Source organism: Acomys minous (assembly GCF_964271855.1).
Source record: "Acomys minous genome assembly, chromosome: 8".
Taxonomy (NCBI): domain Eukaryota; kingdom Metazoa; phylum Chordata; class Mammalia; order Rodentia; family Muridae; genus Acomys; species Acomys minous.
The window spans coordinates 102,441,619-102,456,236 of NC_140489.1; the positions used below are offsets into that span (position 1 = coordinate 102,441,619).

Genomic DNA, 14,618 nt, shown 5'->3' on the forward strand with positions numbered 1-14,618 from the left:
GAGTGAAGGTGAGAATGCAACTAAAACCACGCACAAGGCCCCAACATTTCTCTAGTCCGGGCTCAAGCCACGTGCACACATTAGTTGGCCCATGACTTGTGCAAAGCAAGGCGGAGTGTGCCCCCCAGGGAGAAAGCATTCCAGCCGGCTAAACTCCCTTTGGGCCTGACATAACTCTGCAACGGTTTTCCACAGCTAGGTTAGACAGCCGAGGGCAGCCATGAACACTTCTGGGGCCAGAAGGCTTAAACTTTTGGGGCCTCGGTTTTCATCTGTGAGATGGAGGAAAGAGTAGTAAGCCTTTCACTGCCAAGAGCAGCAGGCGAGAGTCGGGTCATGGAAGTGCTTTGATGTGCCCCAAGCAGCACAAAAATGCCGTGATGAGGGCCAAGATCTCTGTGACCTCTGGTAAGTTTGAGGAGCTCCAACAAATGTGAGCTCACTTGCCAAAGGATGGCAACTGGGTCAACATAAGAGATGCTCTCATCATGGCATTGGCTTGATAAGAGACCTACTGTGGACTCCTAGCACTACACACACGCACACGCACCCACGCGTGAGGTGAGGCTTATCAGGGGCAGAAAGCTGAGCCATTTCCCAGGCTGTGGAGCCACCTATGAGAACCTCCAAGGAGCTTCTGAGACAGGGCAGGGCCCAGGCAGTGGCCAACAAGAACACAGTGCTGAGTGCAGGATCCGATGGCACTGTGCTGTGGGGTGGATGGCACAGTGCAGCCTTGTGTTTTGGAGCCCGTTTCCCTGGTGGTTGGCTGGCCAACCCTCTCCTATTTCTCCCTTTCTCAGCAGGTATGAGCCTCCTGCTAGTCACACAGGAGGAGTAGCTAGGCCTTGCCCAGCAGGGGCAAGCTATAGGAAGCTATGCAGGGGTGTGAGGATGTGGATGTGGAGTTAGTGCTAGGAGTGACCAGGAGAGGAGATGGGAGAGGGGGCCGCCTTGCTGCCTGAAGGTTTCCAGGGTCAGCATCCAGGACCTTTGAACGTAGCAAGGTGGGAGGAGGTAAGGGTGTAGGATAGGGGAGTCATGGTCCAGGGCTTCAGGAAGCAGAAGGACCCTGGGTTGGGAGGAGGGGGCCAGCCTGGCCCCACCTCTGCCCCGAACGGTCTGGTTGGCCGTGACTGCAGCATCTCCTACAAACCAAAATCTATTCCAGAGTCTATGCTATGCTAGTGACACGAAGCACCGTCATTTTCCACAGGGTGTACAAACAAGTCAAACCAAACCACTGCGCAAACCAAACGTGCAAAACAAAACCATTTACACGCGCCTGGCACCAGCCCCGTGCCCACCCAGCTACTCTTCTGAGGCCTGAGACTCTCAGAGGGTGTGGGTTAGGGAGTGAAAAGAGGCCAGTCAAGGGCACAGGGTGTCCCAAGCACAGCCACAGCTGGGTGTCCCGACGGTACCCATCATGGCTGGGGTGAATTAGGAGAGATGCGACACCTTGGGCATGACTGGGGAGTTGACACCTGTCTGACGTGGGAAATGTCACCATGGGGCCTATGGGGTGAGAGGGGGAAGGCCTTGCTTACAAAACATGTATGCTAAAGTGCTCTGGACACCTGTCTGTGTAGGCAGCAGGGCAGGGCACTAAAGTCTGGGCCTTCCCAGAGCTGGCACAGGAGGTCATGGTGAGGAGGGGCGGGGCCAGGTGAGAGGAGGGGCGGGGCTAGGTGCTATGCATTGGGTGCTGTGCATAGTGTGGGCTTCTGGGGCCCAGAGAAACCCCAGGGCCAAGGTAGGAAGAGCATGAGGGACAGCTCAAAGTGCCTTGTTAGGGGTGGATCAAAGCCCCGCGAATCATGTTCAGACAAAGGGAGGGCTCCCTGGTTCCTGGAGCCCCCCCCCCCCCCCACTGGTGGTGCGCTGCCCAGCCCAACCTCTCCCACCCGCTGCAGCTGTGGCGGGAAGGTGTGCAGGCGGGTGGCGGTGGAGCATCTTCACTTGCGGGGCGGCAGTGCTGGTCAGAGCCTTTACCAAATACCGCTCGACCTGCCTCCAGGGGGCGCAAGGATCCGCGCTGAGGCCCGCTTTGGAACGTGGTCATCAATCTGAGAACCTGCAAGGGAGGAAGCAGGGCGAGTCAACCAAGCTGATGCTGCCTGCCTGGGTTAAAGGCTGCCCTTTCAGCGCGAGGATCAAGGGGCTGAGTTAAACCATGTGTGGGTACGCGCTTTCTCCTCTCCTACCACGTCCTTAACGTGCGTGTGGACCTCATTGGGTACACGGAGGCCAGATAATGCTGTCCATCCACTTTAAGACAGGCATGGGGCTGTGTTTGGTATGTATATGCGCCCAAGGAGGTTTTGGATCTCCCTGGAGCTGGAATTACAGGCTGTGAGCTGCTGGACAGCAGGAAATAAGTGCTGGAAACCTGGGAACTGAACACAGGTCCCCTAGGCGAGCAGTACATGCTCTTAACTGCTAAGCCTCCAGCCCCATGCCTGGCTTTTCCAATGGTTTTGTAAGGGCAAAATTAATGCCATATTCTATATGTAATGTATATTCTGCACCTAATGGCATGGTCCGTGAATGTTCTGTGAGAACTTGTCCTCCAGGTGACTTCACGTCTTCCTGCGTTCGGGGAATGACCGCGCACTGCCATAAACTAGACCTGCCAACAGTCTCCAGAAACTCTACCGCAGCAATTAGATACAATTAGCTCCCAATGTTCCTCTGAGATTAAAAAAAAACTTCCCCTCTAGACTCAGCCTCCACCCAACCTGCCTAAAGATCAACATTCCTGTGACCTACAACTTCCCTGAAGATCCAACCTCCCCCAAACCTGGCTAAAGGCTGACATTCCCGGGGCTCACAACGCCCGCTTCCCTTTATAAGCCCATTGCCCTTGAAGCTCGGGGTCACTCTCCTATCCTGCTGCATCAGGAAGGACTGTGATCCGAAGCTCGAGCCAGTAATACAGGACCCTGTGTATGTTGCACTGGTATCGAATCCTGGTGGCCATTTTGGAGGTCTCGAGATCTGGGCGGTCTCGGTACTACAGCTTCGTGGGATTGAACTCAGGTCCTTGTGCTTACAAAGCTAGTACTTTACCAACTAAGCCATCCCCCAGTTCCAGGTACTCGGTCAATTAATCCTCACTCCTCTATTCCATTATCTGGGCGAGAAAACCAGGGACATATAATTTCCACGTCTTATAGTGTACGAGGTTTGAAGAGCCTGGATTTGAACCCAGGTTTCCTGACGCAGAGCCTACTGCATGAGCTTCCCCACTCACTCACTTGTGCTACCAGAGCAAGGAAGGGGTTAGCCAGTTACCACGCCAACCTTCATGCACAGGGATCAGCGAGTAGACCAGAGAGCAGAGCAGGAAACCAGTAACTATTCTGGAAAGTGAAAGACATATTCGCCAACGACCCCAACTCCTTGGAACTCTAAGACTAAGAAGGGAGGGTCTAGTGTTCTCATCTTCAACAGATTAAGACTTGGGGCTGGAAGAGAGCTGACAGGCAACTTGAGGTCTGCTGTGCTTGAAGGAGACACTATCCAGTCAGGCCCCATAGTCCCAGGATGCTTTCACTTCCTGTGGGGTCAGCTATTGCCACCTGTGATTCGCTCAGGTCCTGGGAATCCACACATCCCAGACTGGCAAAGCTTCCATGTGTTTGGACAGTGCTCCGGAAACACCACCCAGCACTCATGCACTACCACTTGTCGATGCGACTAGCCCTTTTGGGACTGTGTTTTTGGAGAACTCTTTTCCACAGGCCATCAGCACTTTCCGAGGTAACCACACTTCCCTGGCACAAGCTGCTCTCAGCACAAAGCTGGGCACCTAGGGACCTCAGTAGGCGGGGCCTCAGTAGGAGGGAACTCAATAGGTGGGGTCTCAGTAGGAGGGACCTCAGTAGGAGCGAACCTCAGGAGGAGGGGCCTCAGGAGGCGGGGGCTCAGTGGGTGGGACCTCAGTAGGCGGGGTCTCAGTAGGCAGGCCTCAACTGGTCCTAGGCCTCTCACCCTGAGATGGCTTGTGTTTGGTCCTCATTCCCAACACCTTAGGACTCTATGCTTTTGTTCCTTTTGCTTTTCTTGCCCAGATAGAGGCAGCCCTTGCTGCAGTGGATTCTCTCTGGCAAGTCCTGGAGTCAAGGAGGCTGGGCCACTGCCCTTTCAAATGGTGGTGATGCTCCCCGAAGGACTACCACACCTTACAGCCTCTGTCTGCTCTCCATTGAGAACGCCTTATCATTTATGAGGCAATGGTCCCCACTCAAGGAGCACAGGACATCTGAGGTATAAAGCGTCCCAGGCTCACTTGTTGGTGTCACTGGGAGAGCATGGTAATAAAAATGGGGATTGACAGAGGGGCCTAGGGATTCCATAGAGCTAGGGCATGGAGGTAAGGAGAGAAACCGGGAGCTAGAGCCAAAAGAAAGAAACGTTTTAAAGTTATTGAAATCTATATAATAGAATTCCTGGTTAAAAAAACAAAAAGTGAAAGCAGAGAAAAGGTGAGGTGATGTGTGAAGGTCAGAGGGCGGAAATAAGAAATAAGAGCAACAGGGTAATAGGGCTGCAGTGAGGCTGGGAGGGAGGGGACAGTGTGGTGCATGACAGAAACATAGGCTAGGGAGCGTGTCTAACGGCCTGTGTGGCCTGTCTAGCAGCTGGTGAGCTCTCCTGTCTCTCCCAGGTCCTTCAGCCTATCTGCCTCTAACAGTGTGTGCTGCACGTCTCATGGCTACAAAGGACCAGCAGGCTGCAGCCACTTCCGGGGCCTCTATTCTGTCTGCCAGTTCCCCCACACCTCACCCTTCCTTACCCGAGAGGCTAAAACTGGATTCATGAAGGTCCCGCATGCCCCCGTGCCGGGTGACGGGCCGTGTGGGAGTGTCTGCCAGTGGTGTACCCATTTCTTTTTTCCCAGGGTGGACAACAACAGCGACGTCCCCTAGGTAGGGAGTGCGGTCCACTCCCCTCACTTTTAAGGTCTAGTGAAGAGAAAAAACAGGAATGTCAGAGCCAAGTGCACAGCTTCAGCCTTCTCCACCAACAGCTGCCGCTACGCACAGTACCCAGGACGCACAGGTGACAGGTGTGTTGCTTCCATAACCCAGGTGCTGAAGAATGACTTTCTTGCTGCTACCTAAGATGAGTGTGTAAATGCACGTACAAGTGCTCATGTGCAGGAGGTGCCTCCGTCTCTGCCCTCCACAGGGGCCGACTCCTTCCAGGGGAGTTTGGCAAGGAAACAGTTAAATAACTCCTCCGTGGTAAGCATGGTGACACACACGCAGTGGTGTCCTGACAGTGCCAGGCTCCCAATAGGCCAGACCGTGTCCTGTGTCCTGACAACCCTGTGAAAACTCAGGCTAGATACACTTGGTTTGGACACAGGGCACTGCTGGAAGCAATGCTAACGAGTCAGGAGTTATACTGCCCAAACCAGAACACCAAGGTTCCTATTTCAGCTCTGTTACATAGAGCTAGCTTGGCCTAGGTCATTTATGGCGATTCACTATATTAAAAGTGCTACTGCGAGGGGGAGAAAGTGTGTTGGTAGTACTTGCAGGTAGCTGAGGGAGCAGCAGCAGCAGCAGCAGTGATGTGAGCACTGCATCCTTTGGAATGTGATGTGAGCACTGCATCCTTGGGGATGTGATGTGAGCACTGCATCCTTTGGGATGTGATGTGAGCACTGCATCCTTTGGGATGTGATGTGAGCACTGCATCCTTTGGGATGTGAGCATTGCATCCTTGGGATGTGAGCACTGCATCTTTTAGGATGGGATGTGAGCACTGCATCCTTTGGGATAGGATGTGAGCACTGCATCCTTGGGATGTGAGCACTAAATCCTTTGGAATGTGATGTAAGCACTGCATCCCTGGGATATGATGTGAGCACTGCATCCTTGGGATAGGATGTGAGCACTGCATCCTTGGGATGGGATGCGAGCACTGCATCCATGGGATGGGATGTAAGCACTGCATCCTTTGGGATGAAACCTCAATTACAATGTTGCATTCTGCCTACCCAGTCTTTTTGAGAGAAACAACAATCACAGAGGATCTCTGAAGGCCCCCGTGGCATTAGCAAGAGAGGAAAGGGACTGAGCAACCAGCCTGTGTATCAGGAGGACCTCACTGCTCACAGACACACTCGCCAGGCTCCCTCTCTGCTTGCCCATTTAAATTTCTTCTATTGAGACTGTAGAGATGGTTCAGAGGTTAAAAGTGTGTACTGCTCTCGCAGAGGCCCCCGAATTCGGTTCCCAGCACCTCACGAGGTGGTTTACAACAGCCGGCAACTCTAGCTCCAGGTATGTCTGAAACTTCTGGTCTCTGTAGGCACTCTACGCACATATACGTACAACACACATCGTCACCATCATCACAGATGCATGCAAAATGAGAGGTGGAAACCAGAAATTTCCAACCCCACTATCTCTCCTGTCCCTCCACATACTCTTCTGGATGCAAGGTGATAGACAGCATCCAGGGGAAACAGTGTGTGAGGGCTTGAGACCGAACTGTCTCCCATAGGGTCACCTTCTGAATGCTTATTCTCTGGCTGGGGGCCCTGGGCTCTTCAGGATATGGGGCATGGCTGGCCTTTGAAGGTTACTAGCTGGCCTCTAATTCTGTTTTCTTCCCCATCTGCTGCAAGTGGAGAGTCACTGTACAGAGTCCCATTATTGTAATCTGCACCTGGTCACCGCACCTGGTTACGTTAAAGTGTCTGAGACCAAGAGCTCAGTTAACCCTTTCCTCTCTGAAGGCATTCTGGTCACATCGATGCAAAAATAACTAACATATAACATGACAGTGTCTGAGAGTTAAAGGGGGGAAAGTGAAGATGCCTTCCAACGAGGGTCTCAGCCCCACACATCCTCCTTCCAGCCCCACCTTACCTTCTCTCTCTGCACCAGCTTCTTATAGACAATGTCTGGGAAGGACCTCAGGGGACAGAATTTGCCAGTGCCCTCTGCACACATGAAGACGCCATTCTCGTACACGACACGTCCCCGGCTGATCGTGACCAGCGGTACGCCGTGGCAGCGCATGTTCTCGTACAGGTTGAAGTCTCCACCCTGCACCTGGGTGCTGGCTGAGATGGTCCTGGTGGGAGGCGAAGGTGGGACACGGTATCCTGAGCACATGTAGAGATAGCACCTCCTGATGGGAAGACAGGCTGCCCAACGGGAGGGAATGGTACCCAGAGCTGTCTGATACGGGCTCACCTCCATCCCCTCACAATGCTTGTGCTGAAACCCTCACCCCCAGCCTCTTGAATATGGGACCATATTGGACATGGAGCCGTTAGAGAACGAATGTAAAAGGAGGTTACATAGGCGTGTACTTTCCCCATCTAGCTGGTGCCCAGAAGAGGGGGCGGAGACATTGCGCACGGATATACAAAGGAATGGGTGTACATAGAGCATGAAAGGAAGATGGTCACTGCCATGCCACCGTCACATTTCTCGACACTTGAAATGGTGCAAAGATAGAGGACGCGCTTAGTCCCGATGCAACGTGATGAGCTGGAGTGGGTGGGTAGTAGGGCCCCCCTTTTCTGAGGAACAGGGGAGGGGAGATGAGGAAAGAGGGGGGGGACTGGGAGGAGAGGAGGGGGGATATGACTGGATGTAAAATCAATCAATCAATCAATCAATCAATAAAAAGAAAGAAAGAAAAGAAGCTGGGTGTGGTGGCGCACGCCTGTGATCCCACCGCGCAGGGAGGCAGAGGCAGGCGGATCTCTGTGAGTTGGAGGCCAGCCTGGTCCACAAAGTCCAGGACAGCCAAGGCTGCACAGAGAAACCATGATTCAAAACAAGAAAGAAAGAAAGAAAGAAAGAAAGAAAGAAAGAAAGAAAAGAAGGAAGAAAGAAATGGTGCAAAGATTGTTTGCCTTTGCAGTTCTGTAAATAGAAGTTCTTAAAAATCCCAAGTCCGAAGGATCCAGAGGGTCCTAGAAACCTACAAGAAGAACATTATGAAAGGCAGATTTGGGCCCAGGGGTCCCGCTCAAACTAAGGCACCAGCCAAGGACAATACAGGCGGTAAACTTTAAACCCCTACCCAGATCTAGCCAATGGACAGAACAGTCTCCACAGTAGAGTGGAGAGTGGGATATGACTTCCTCACGTTTGACCATGTCCCCTGGAGGGGGAGACCTGGTGGCACTCAGAGGAAGGACAGCAGGCTACCAAGAAGAGACTTGATACCCTATGAGCATATACAGGGGGAGGAGGTCCCCCTCAGGAACAATCATAGGGGAGGGGAATAAGGGGAAAATGGGAGGGAGGGAAGAATGGGAGGATACAAGGGATGGGATAACCATTGAGATGTAACAAGAATAAATTAATAAAAAAAAAAGAAAAAAACAAAAAACCAAACAACAAACAAACAAACAAAAATCCCAAGTCCTCCCCCACTCCACAAAAAACCCCAAGTCCCCTTTAACGCCAGGAAGCTAGTGGCAAGCTTTACTTTGTGGCTTCCGGGTCCCACACCACCACATCGGCGTCAGCTCCGGGGATGATGCGGCCCTTGCGGGGATACAGGTTGAGAATCTTGGCTGCGTTGGAACTGGTGACGGCTACAAAACGGTTCTCGTCCATCTTTCCTCCAACCTGGAATGTGGCAGAAGTGTCAGATCAGCCTGGCTCTGCACGTGTGGCTTCCTCCCCAGGCATCTGCTACCTACCCAGCCTGTGGTCTTTTATCTCCAAGGGTCACATCTGTGGTCCTAAGGCGAACAGTGCTATGTGCACTGTCTCATGTGAGCCAACTGGCACCTGCTTGCCCCTTTAACCCTTATCCAGCTGGCCACCCTGCTGACTCGCAGCTCCACTTATGTGTCCACTTGGGACGACTAAGGGGCCTCACTTCATGTGAAGGAGCTTACACCCCCTCTTGTTTGTTGGAATTCTCCCAAGGCCCCCACAGGATGCCCGAGACTGCAGAGAACCGACCCCTATACATACAAGGCTTGCTTCCTAAACATGCACACCTACAACCAAGTTAACTCATAAGTTAGGCACAGCCAGAGACTAACGTCTGCTAATACAATAGAATAATTTAACTACATATTGTAACAAAACTTATTTAATAATTACAGTATAGGGCATGGTAGCTCATGCCTGTAGTCCTAGGGCTGTTGTGAATTTAAGGCCTGGGTTAGAGAGCTCCAGGCCAGCCTGGGGTACAGTGTGAAACCCTGTCTCTGACAACAAACAACTCCCCCAAACTTAGGAATGATTTTTAGAGTTTTCCATTTAATATTTTACGGACTGTGAACACCTGAGGTTGTGGCTAGATGGGGGGTGGGGGGGGTGGGGTGGGGTGGGGAAGAGGCTACTGCACATTCTGTGTTCTGAAAGAGCTGCCTGCACTGCGCCAGACCAGCGGTGTGCCTTTCCTCAAGGGACACGTCCTGAGCTAACTCCTGGCCTCTCCCTGAGCTTTTTAGGACTTTAAATCTCTTTGAGCTCATACTTAGTGTTGAGTGCATTCCACGATAGACAAAAACCAAAAAATACTTACTCATCATGGGCAGGGCAGGTGGTATTCAAATGAAATCTCAGCCTTTATTTTTTATTTTTTTGAAATTCAATTAAACAAAATATACCCAGAACTTTATATTCATATCCCTTGACCCAAAAATCTCCTTCTAGAATCTGTCCTAAGGAAGTAATTAGAAATGGTGACGCTCACAACCAAGGACCTCCTTATAGCATCCTTTGAAGTGTGAAAACCGGAAATAGCCAAAAGCTTCAAAGGAAGAATTAAATATAGCATTTCCATTGGAGAGAGTATTATGTAGCAATTAAAAAAAAAGACACTTTAAGGGATGGTGGCAGAGGCGGAGCTCCAGCCTAGCATGTATGAAAGCCTGGGCTAGATCGAAAGTACCAAAAAAAACTCCCCGGTGTTGTAAAAAGCCCACAACTTTGTAGTGCTCTAGGAAGACACTCAAAAATGATTTAAAATATGAAAGGAAAAAAAAAAAAGACGAATCCATTTACTAAAACAATGTATGGTAGCCAGGCACAGTGGCTTACGGGTAAAATCTCTTGGGGGGATGAAGCAGGAACACCCCCTCAACATTCAAGGCCAAATGCATCTACCTGCACTCAACTAAATTTCTAGGCATCAAATCGTAAGGATTTTTCCTTATGCTTTTCTGAACGGCTCACATTTCAATAGCAGCTCATGGGGTGAGCCTCCTCCCCGCCCCCCCCACCCCCACCCCATGTATGTGCCGCTGTGCTAGGTAAGCATGACCGTGTCACCTGCCAACACTACCAACTTCTTGCCTCAACGGGAGCCGTGATTAGGTCAGCTGTCTTGCGGTGGCTACTCCCGGTGGTCAGCTTGACTGGAACGCGAGGGACATACACACGACACGAAAGGAGCTTGTGTTCCTTGTCTGCTTGCCCTCACTCTGGCTGGCAAGTTGGGGTATACTGCTGCCGAGGCGTCCCTTAGCTGATATTAGAGCCTGTTTTTTTTTTTTTTTGGGATTCCAACGTAAAGAGACATCCAGCCTCATGGGCTGGACAACTGTCGGAACTTGGGACTCTCTGTTTGGAGACAGAGATTGTGGGACCAGCCTGTAAGCCACTCTTAGAACTTTTTATATGTTCCTTCCACCAGCTCTGTTCCTCTAGAGAACCCTAGCACGAGCGAGGCTTGCTGACATCTTCAGCGCGGGCGAGGCTGCAGACACCTACCACTCCCCTCTCCCAGATGACGCTCATGCGGTCCTGCACGCCGCTCACACCGTGTGGGATCTTGGTGAAATCCTCCTTGCCCATGGCTTTCTGCTTTGTGGTGAATGGCCGGTGATCTGACGACACAATGTTCAGAGTGTCACTGTGGAGAGAGAAATGACCAGTGAGGGGACAGGAGGCCGAAGCCTCCAAGGGTGAGGACAAGTTGAAGGGGACAGCCGAGGCTTGGGGGCCTAGAGAATCCACTTTCAACCTGGTTCTGAAGCTTATCTGCTGCATGACCTCTTAATGGTTTTGTTTCTTTCGTTTAAATGAGCAATTTATCTATCTTCAGAATTAGCATCTGTGCAGAGCGGAGACTCCAGTAAATGCTTGGGTTGGTGATTGCTAAATAGTGGGTGGAGCTGGGCAGCGATGGCGCATGCAATCCCAGCAGGGTGGAGGCAGAGGCAGGTGGATCTCTTAGTTTGAGTCCAGCCTGGTCTACAGAGTGAGTTCCAAGACAGCCAGGGCTACACAGAGATATACAACCCTGTCTTGAAAAACAACAACAACAACAACTAAAACTGGGCAGAGGACAACTTGCCCACCAGTTAGGGTTTAGCTAGGGGGAGGCAGGAGAGGTGGTGGTAATGTCAAGGGCACACATGCCAACTGCGGCCTGCCCCACACTGTCCCAGCAGGACACACGGAGCAGGTGTTTGACAAAGCTTCTCCAAGCATCAGTGCTAAACTTAAGTGACTTGGAGCCACAGCACTCAAGAGAAAGAGTGCCAAGACTTAAACAAGCTACTGTCTGGAAGATGATGGGATGTCAACAGCAGCATCCACGACAAAGTCTTCAGCCGATTAGGGCTACGGGTGACTAAGGCTCAACCAGGACCTCAGGCAGAATCAGAACTGGGAAGGGCAGTTAAAGAAGCACACTGTGGCCTGCTCTCTGCCAAAGAGGGAGGGAGACAGAGCACCCATGTTCGTTGTTCAGAGATTTCTTTACCAGAAGCTGCAGCAATGAGAATGCTTATGCCACTAGGGCAAAACACCCCGGGGAGGGACCTGGCTGAAGCAGGATCCTGTGGAACCAGGGACACTGCTGGGACTACCCAGGACACGGGCTAGTGGACCCACATGGAGCCCGAGCTGCAGGGACTGTGTCTGACATGGACTCTGTTGCCTGCTTTTTGATCCCTTCCCCCCTGGCGGGACTGCCTTGCCAGGTCACAGAGAAAGAGGATGTGCTCAGTCCTGATGTGACTTGAGGATCTGGGGTGGGGGGTAGGGGGGTCCCCTTTTCTGAGTGATAGGGGGATAGGGATGGGGGAGGGAGGGTGGGACGGAGAGGAGAGGAGGGAAGGACTACTATTGGGATGTAAAATGAATACATAAATAAATTAAAAAAGAAAGCAAGCAAGAAAGCACATGGGCTAAGCGGGCCGCCCACTCAGGAGAGGCCCTGGGAGCAGAGCAGCTCTTGTTTGAGACTCCTGAACAGTTTTCAGTCAGGCTACCCAGAGAGCTGGCAGCCCCGTCGGTAAGGCTCTTGCCAAAGACTAATGTCCCTGGCAAATCCACAGCAAGATGACTCAGCTCTTGGTGTGGGGGCGTGCAGGGCTGACCTTGCCCTGGGCTGTGGAGGCAGGAAGAGCCGTCCACAGAACAGGCGTGTTCTATAATCCCTGAGGCTCCCCACCCCCTGCAGAAGTCATGAGAAATGATGGACTCCCAGGGTTCATTTTCTTCTTAGAGACCCTCCCCCCCCCCCCCCCCCGGTGCCGCATCCCCCCCTCCCGCTTCCCCCTGCCCAGGGTAAAGCTTAGGATAGAGGAGATTCCAACACAGGATAACGGGCTGCAGGCTACCTAACCCTGAAACTCAGGCTCAATCCCCACCCTTTAGCTGAGCATCCAGCTTCCTCAGAAGCAGGTAGCACTCAGAGGACCACTTTCAGGAGGACCACTTTCAGGAGGACCATTTTCAGGAGTCGGTTCTTCCTTCTAACATGTGAGTTCTGGGGATCAAAGTCAGGTGGTCAGAGTTGGTGCCACCTTCCCTTTTACCTGCTGAGCCACCTCACCTGCCCAGGAAACCGGATTTCAACATAAAGGACAAGTGCGAATTGTACTTTTTACTCATGTTTAACCTAAGAAATTATACCATAAAGTAAATGATGGGCGAGCAACTCAGATTCTCTTGTAGGAAAGGTAACTTTGTCTCGGCTTTCCAGCCAGCATTTTCTATCACATAAATTATAGCAATAACATGTTATAGGAGAAAATTATAGTAATCACAAAATCCTATAAATAGTTAAATTGTGTCCCAAATCCTATAAAATAGCACGCATTTACAATGTGCACTGATTAAAAAGGAATGAAGAGTATTTCTCTACTGTATGAAATCATAATTCTTACATGAGAATGTACTTAAATAATTAAAGCAAGTGGGAAAGCAGGCTAAATATAAAAACTTAAATTATTCAATGAACAATGCTTCATTTTCCTGTCTATTTGAGTATGGGTGGACTGGACACTTACTGTGTTTGTGTGTTTTTGGTAAATCTGCTTGTAGCAAGTGGAGTCTTTCAAAAAGATTCACTGGATTTGAATCCAGAGATCACAGTGCTTTACAAAATATGTATGTATGTATGTATGTATGTATGTATGTATGTATGTATGTGTATTGTGCATGTTTGCATGTGTGTGGGTGCATGTGTGTGCAAACATGCATGAGGAGGCCCAAAGTTGCCATCAGACGTCTTCCTCAATATTTTCTCCCTTTATTTATTGGGTCACTTAAACACCTCCATTAAATTAAAGTTTCCTCTGGAATCTCCATGCTGAGAGAGTAGATGGCAGCTTGGCGAGAAGGAGGAAAAACTTGTCGCTACAAAGAGATTTCACACAGATCTGACGACTTGCCAGATGATCTTTCAAGGAGACTGGACCTAGACCAGGATGGACCATTGTTAGGCAAGACTACACCTTGACCAGTATAGCTTACTTATTTGTGCCTCTTGCCTCTCCAGAAACCTAAACTTCATGTCAGGACCCGAAGATAGACTTCTCTTCCAGGGTGTGAGAGGTGCTTTTGTACCCTGTCCCCACTAGTTCACCTTATGTCCAGGTTCTGGGTTAGACACGGGTAGTCCAGCCTGCTCTCCCACCAAAGGGACAGTCAAGTCCCACGAGCTTCCTGCGGGCTGGGGCACTGCAATGAGTGGCCTGGTGTAAGCGGCCTCCCCAGGGCTCTTGCCAGCATTGGAATAGGACCAAGAGACATGCCTGGACGTGGAGAAGATGCCACACCTTTCTTTCCCCTCCATCTGCCTCAGGATGAGCGGAGAGAGCTGGGGAATTGGACTAGGAGCTGACGCTAAAGTAGACAGGACTTTCAGAGCCAAAGAGAAGAGAAAGTGATGTCCCGTCCCGGAATGTCACTAGCAGAGGATAAAGACTCTACAAGCTGCCATGGGAACAAAACCAACCTTTCACGACTGTGCCTTGCCAAGTCCAGAATGCTCCTGCCACCGTTTTCTTCACGTTGGGAGTTGAGCATAAGACAGGATGGGGATTGTGAATGGAGGTCGGAAGAGGGTGTAAGGGAAGAAGAAAGACCAGGGAGGGGACAGAAAGGAGGAAGGATGCATAGGAGGAGGAAGGGACAAACTGAGGCAGAGAAACTGAGGCAGCCACGGGGATGTGAAGGTAAGCATGGCTAGTGTCCATGTCAACTGCCAGGACATTAGTGAGGTGCTCTCTGGGTGTGTCAGTGAGGGCTTTTCTAGAAAGGATCGAAGGAAGAATATGGGCAGTACCATCCCAAGGGCTGAGGGTCTGGGCTGAGCAAAAAGGAAAGAAAACCAGGTAACAGCCAGCGTTCCTCTGCTCTCTGTCTCTCGATCCA

At 51.1% G+C, this 14,618-nt stretch overlaps 1 protein-coding gene across 2 annotated transcripts in view; it reads right to left on the reverse strand.

Moving 5' to 3' along the window:
• Window positions 1-512: 512 nt before the first annotated feature.
• DPYSL5 (dihydropyrimidinase like 5) overlaps window positions 513-14,618 on the reverse strand; it is an 85,098-nt gene continuing 70,992 nt past the window's right edge. For both annotated transcript variants that reach the window (XM_084793056.1, XM_084793055.1), the window contains 5 exons: window positions 10,719-10,860; window positions 8,473-8,615; window positions 6,891-7,098; window positions 4,802-4,970; window positions 513-2,077 (listed from right to left, as the gene is read on the reverse strand). In XM_084793056.1, coding sequence (XP_084649182.1) covers window positions 1,992-2,077; window positions 4,802-4,970; window positions 6,891-7,098; window positions 8,473-8,615; window positions 10,719-10,860 — 748 coding nt within the window. In that variant the 3' untranslated portion in view covers window positions 513-1,991. The remainder of the gene's footprint in view (window positions 2,078-4,801; window positions 4,971-6,890; window positions 7,099-8,472; window positions 8,616-10,718; window positions 10,861-14,618) is intronic.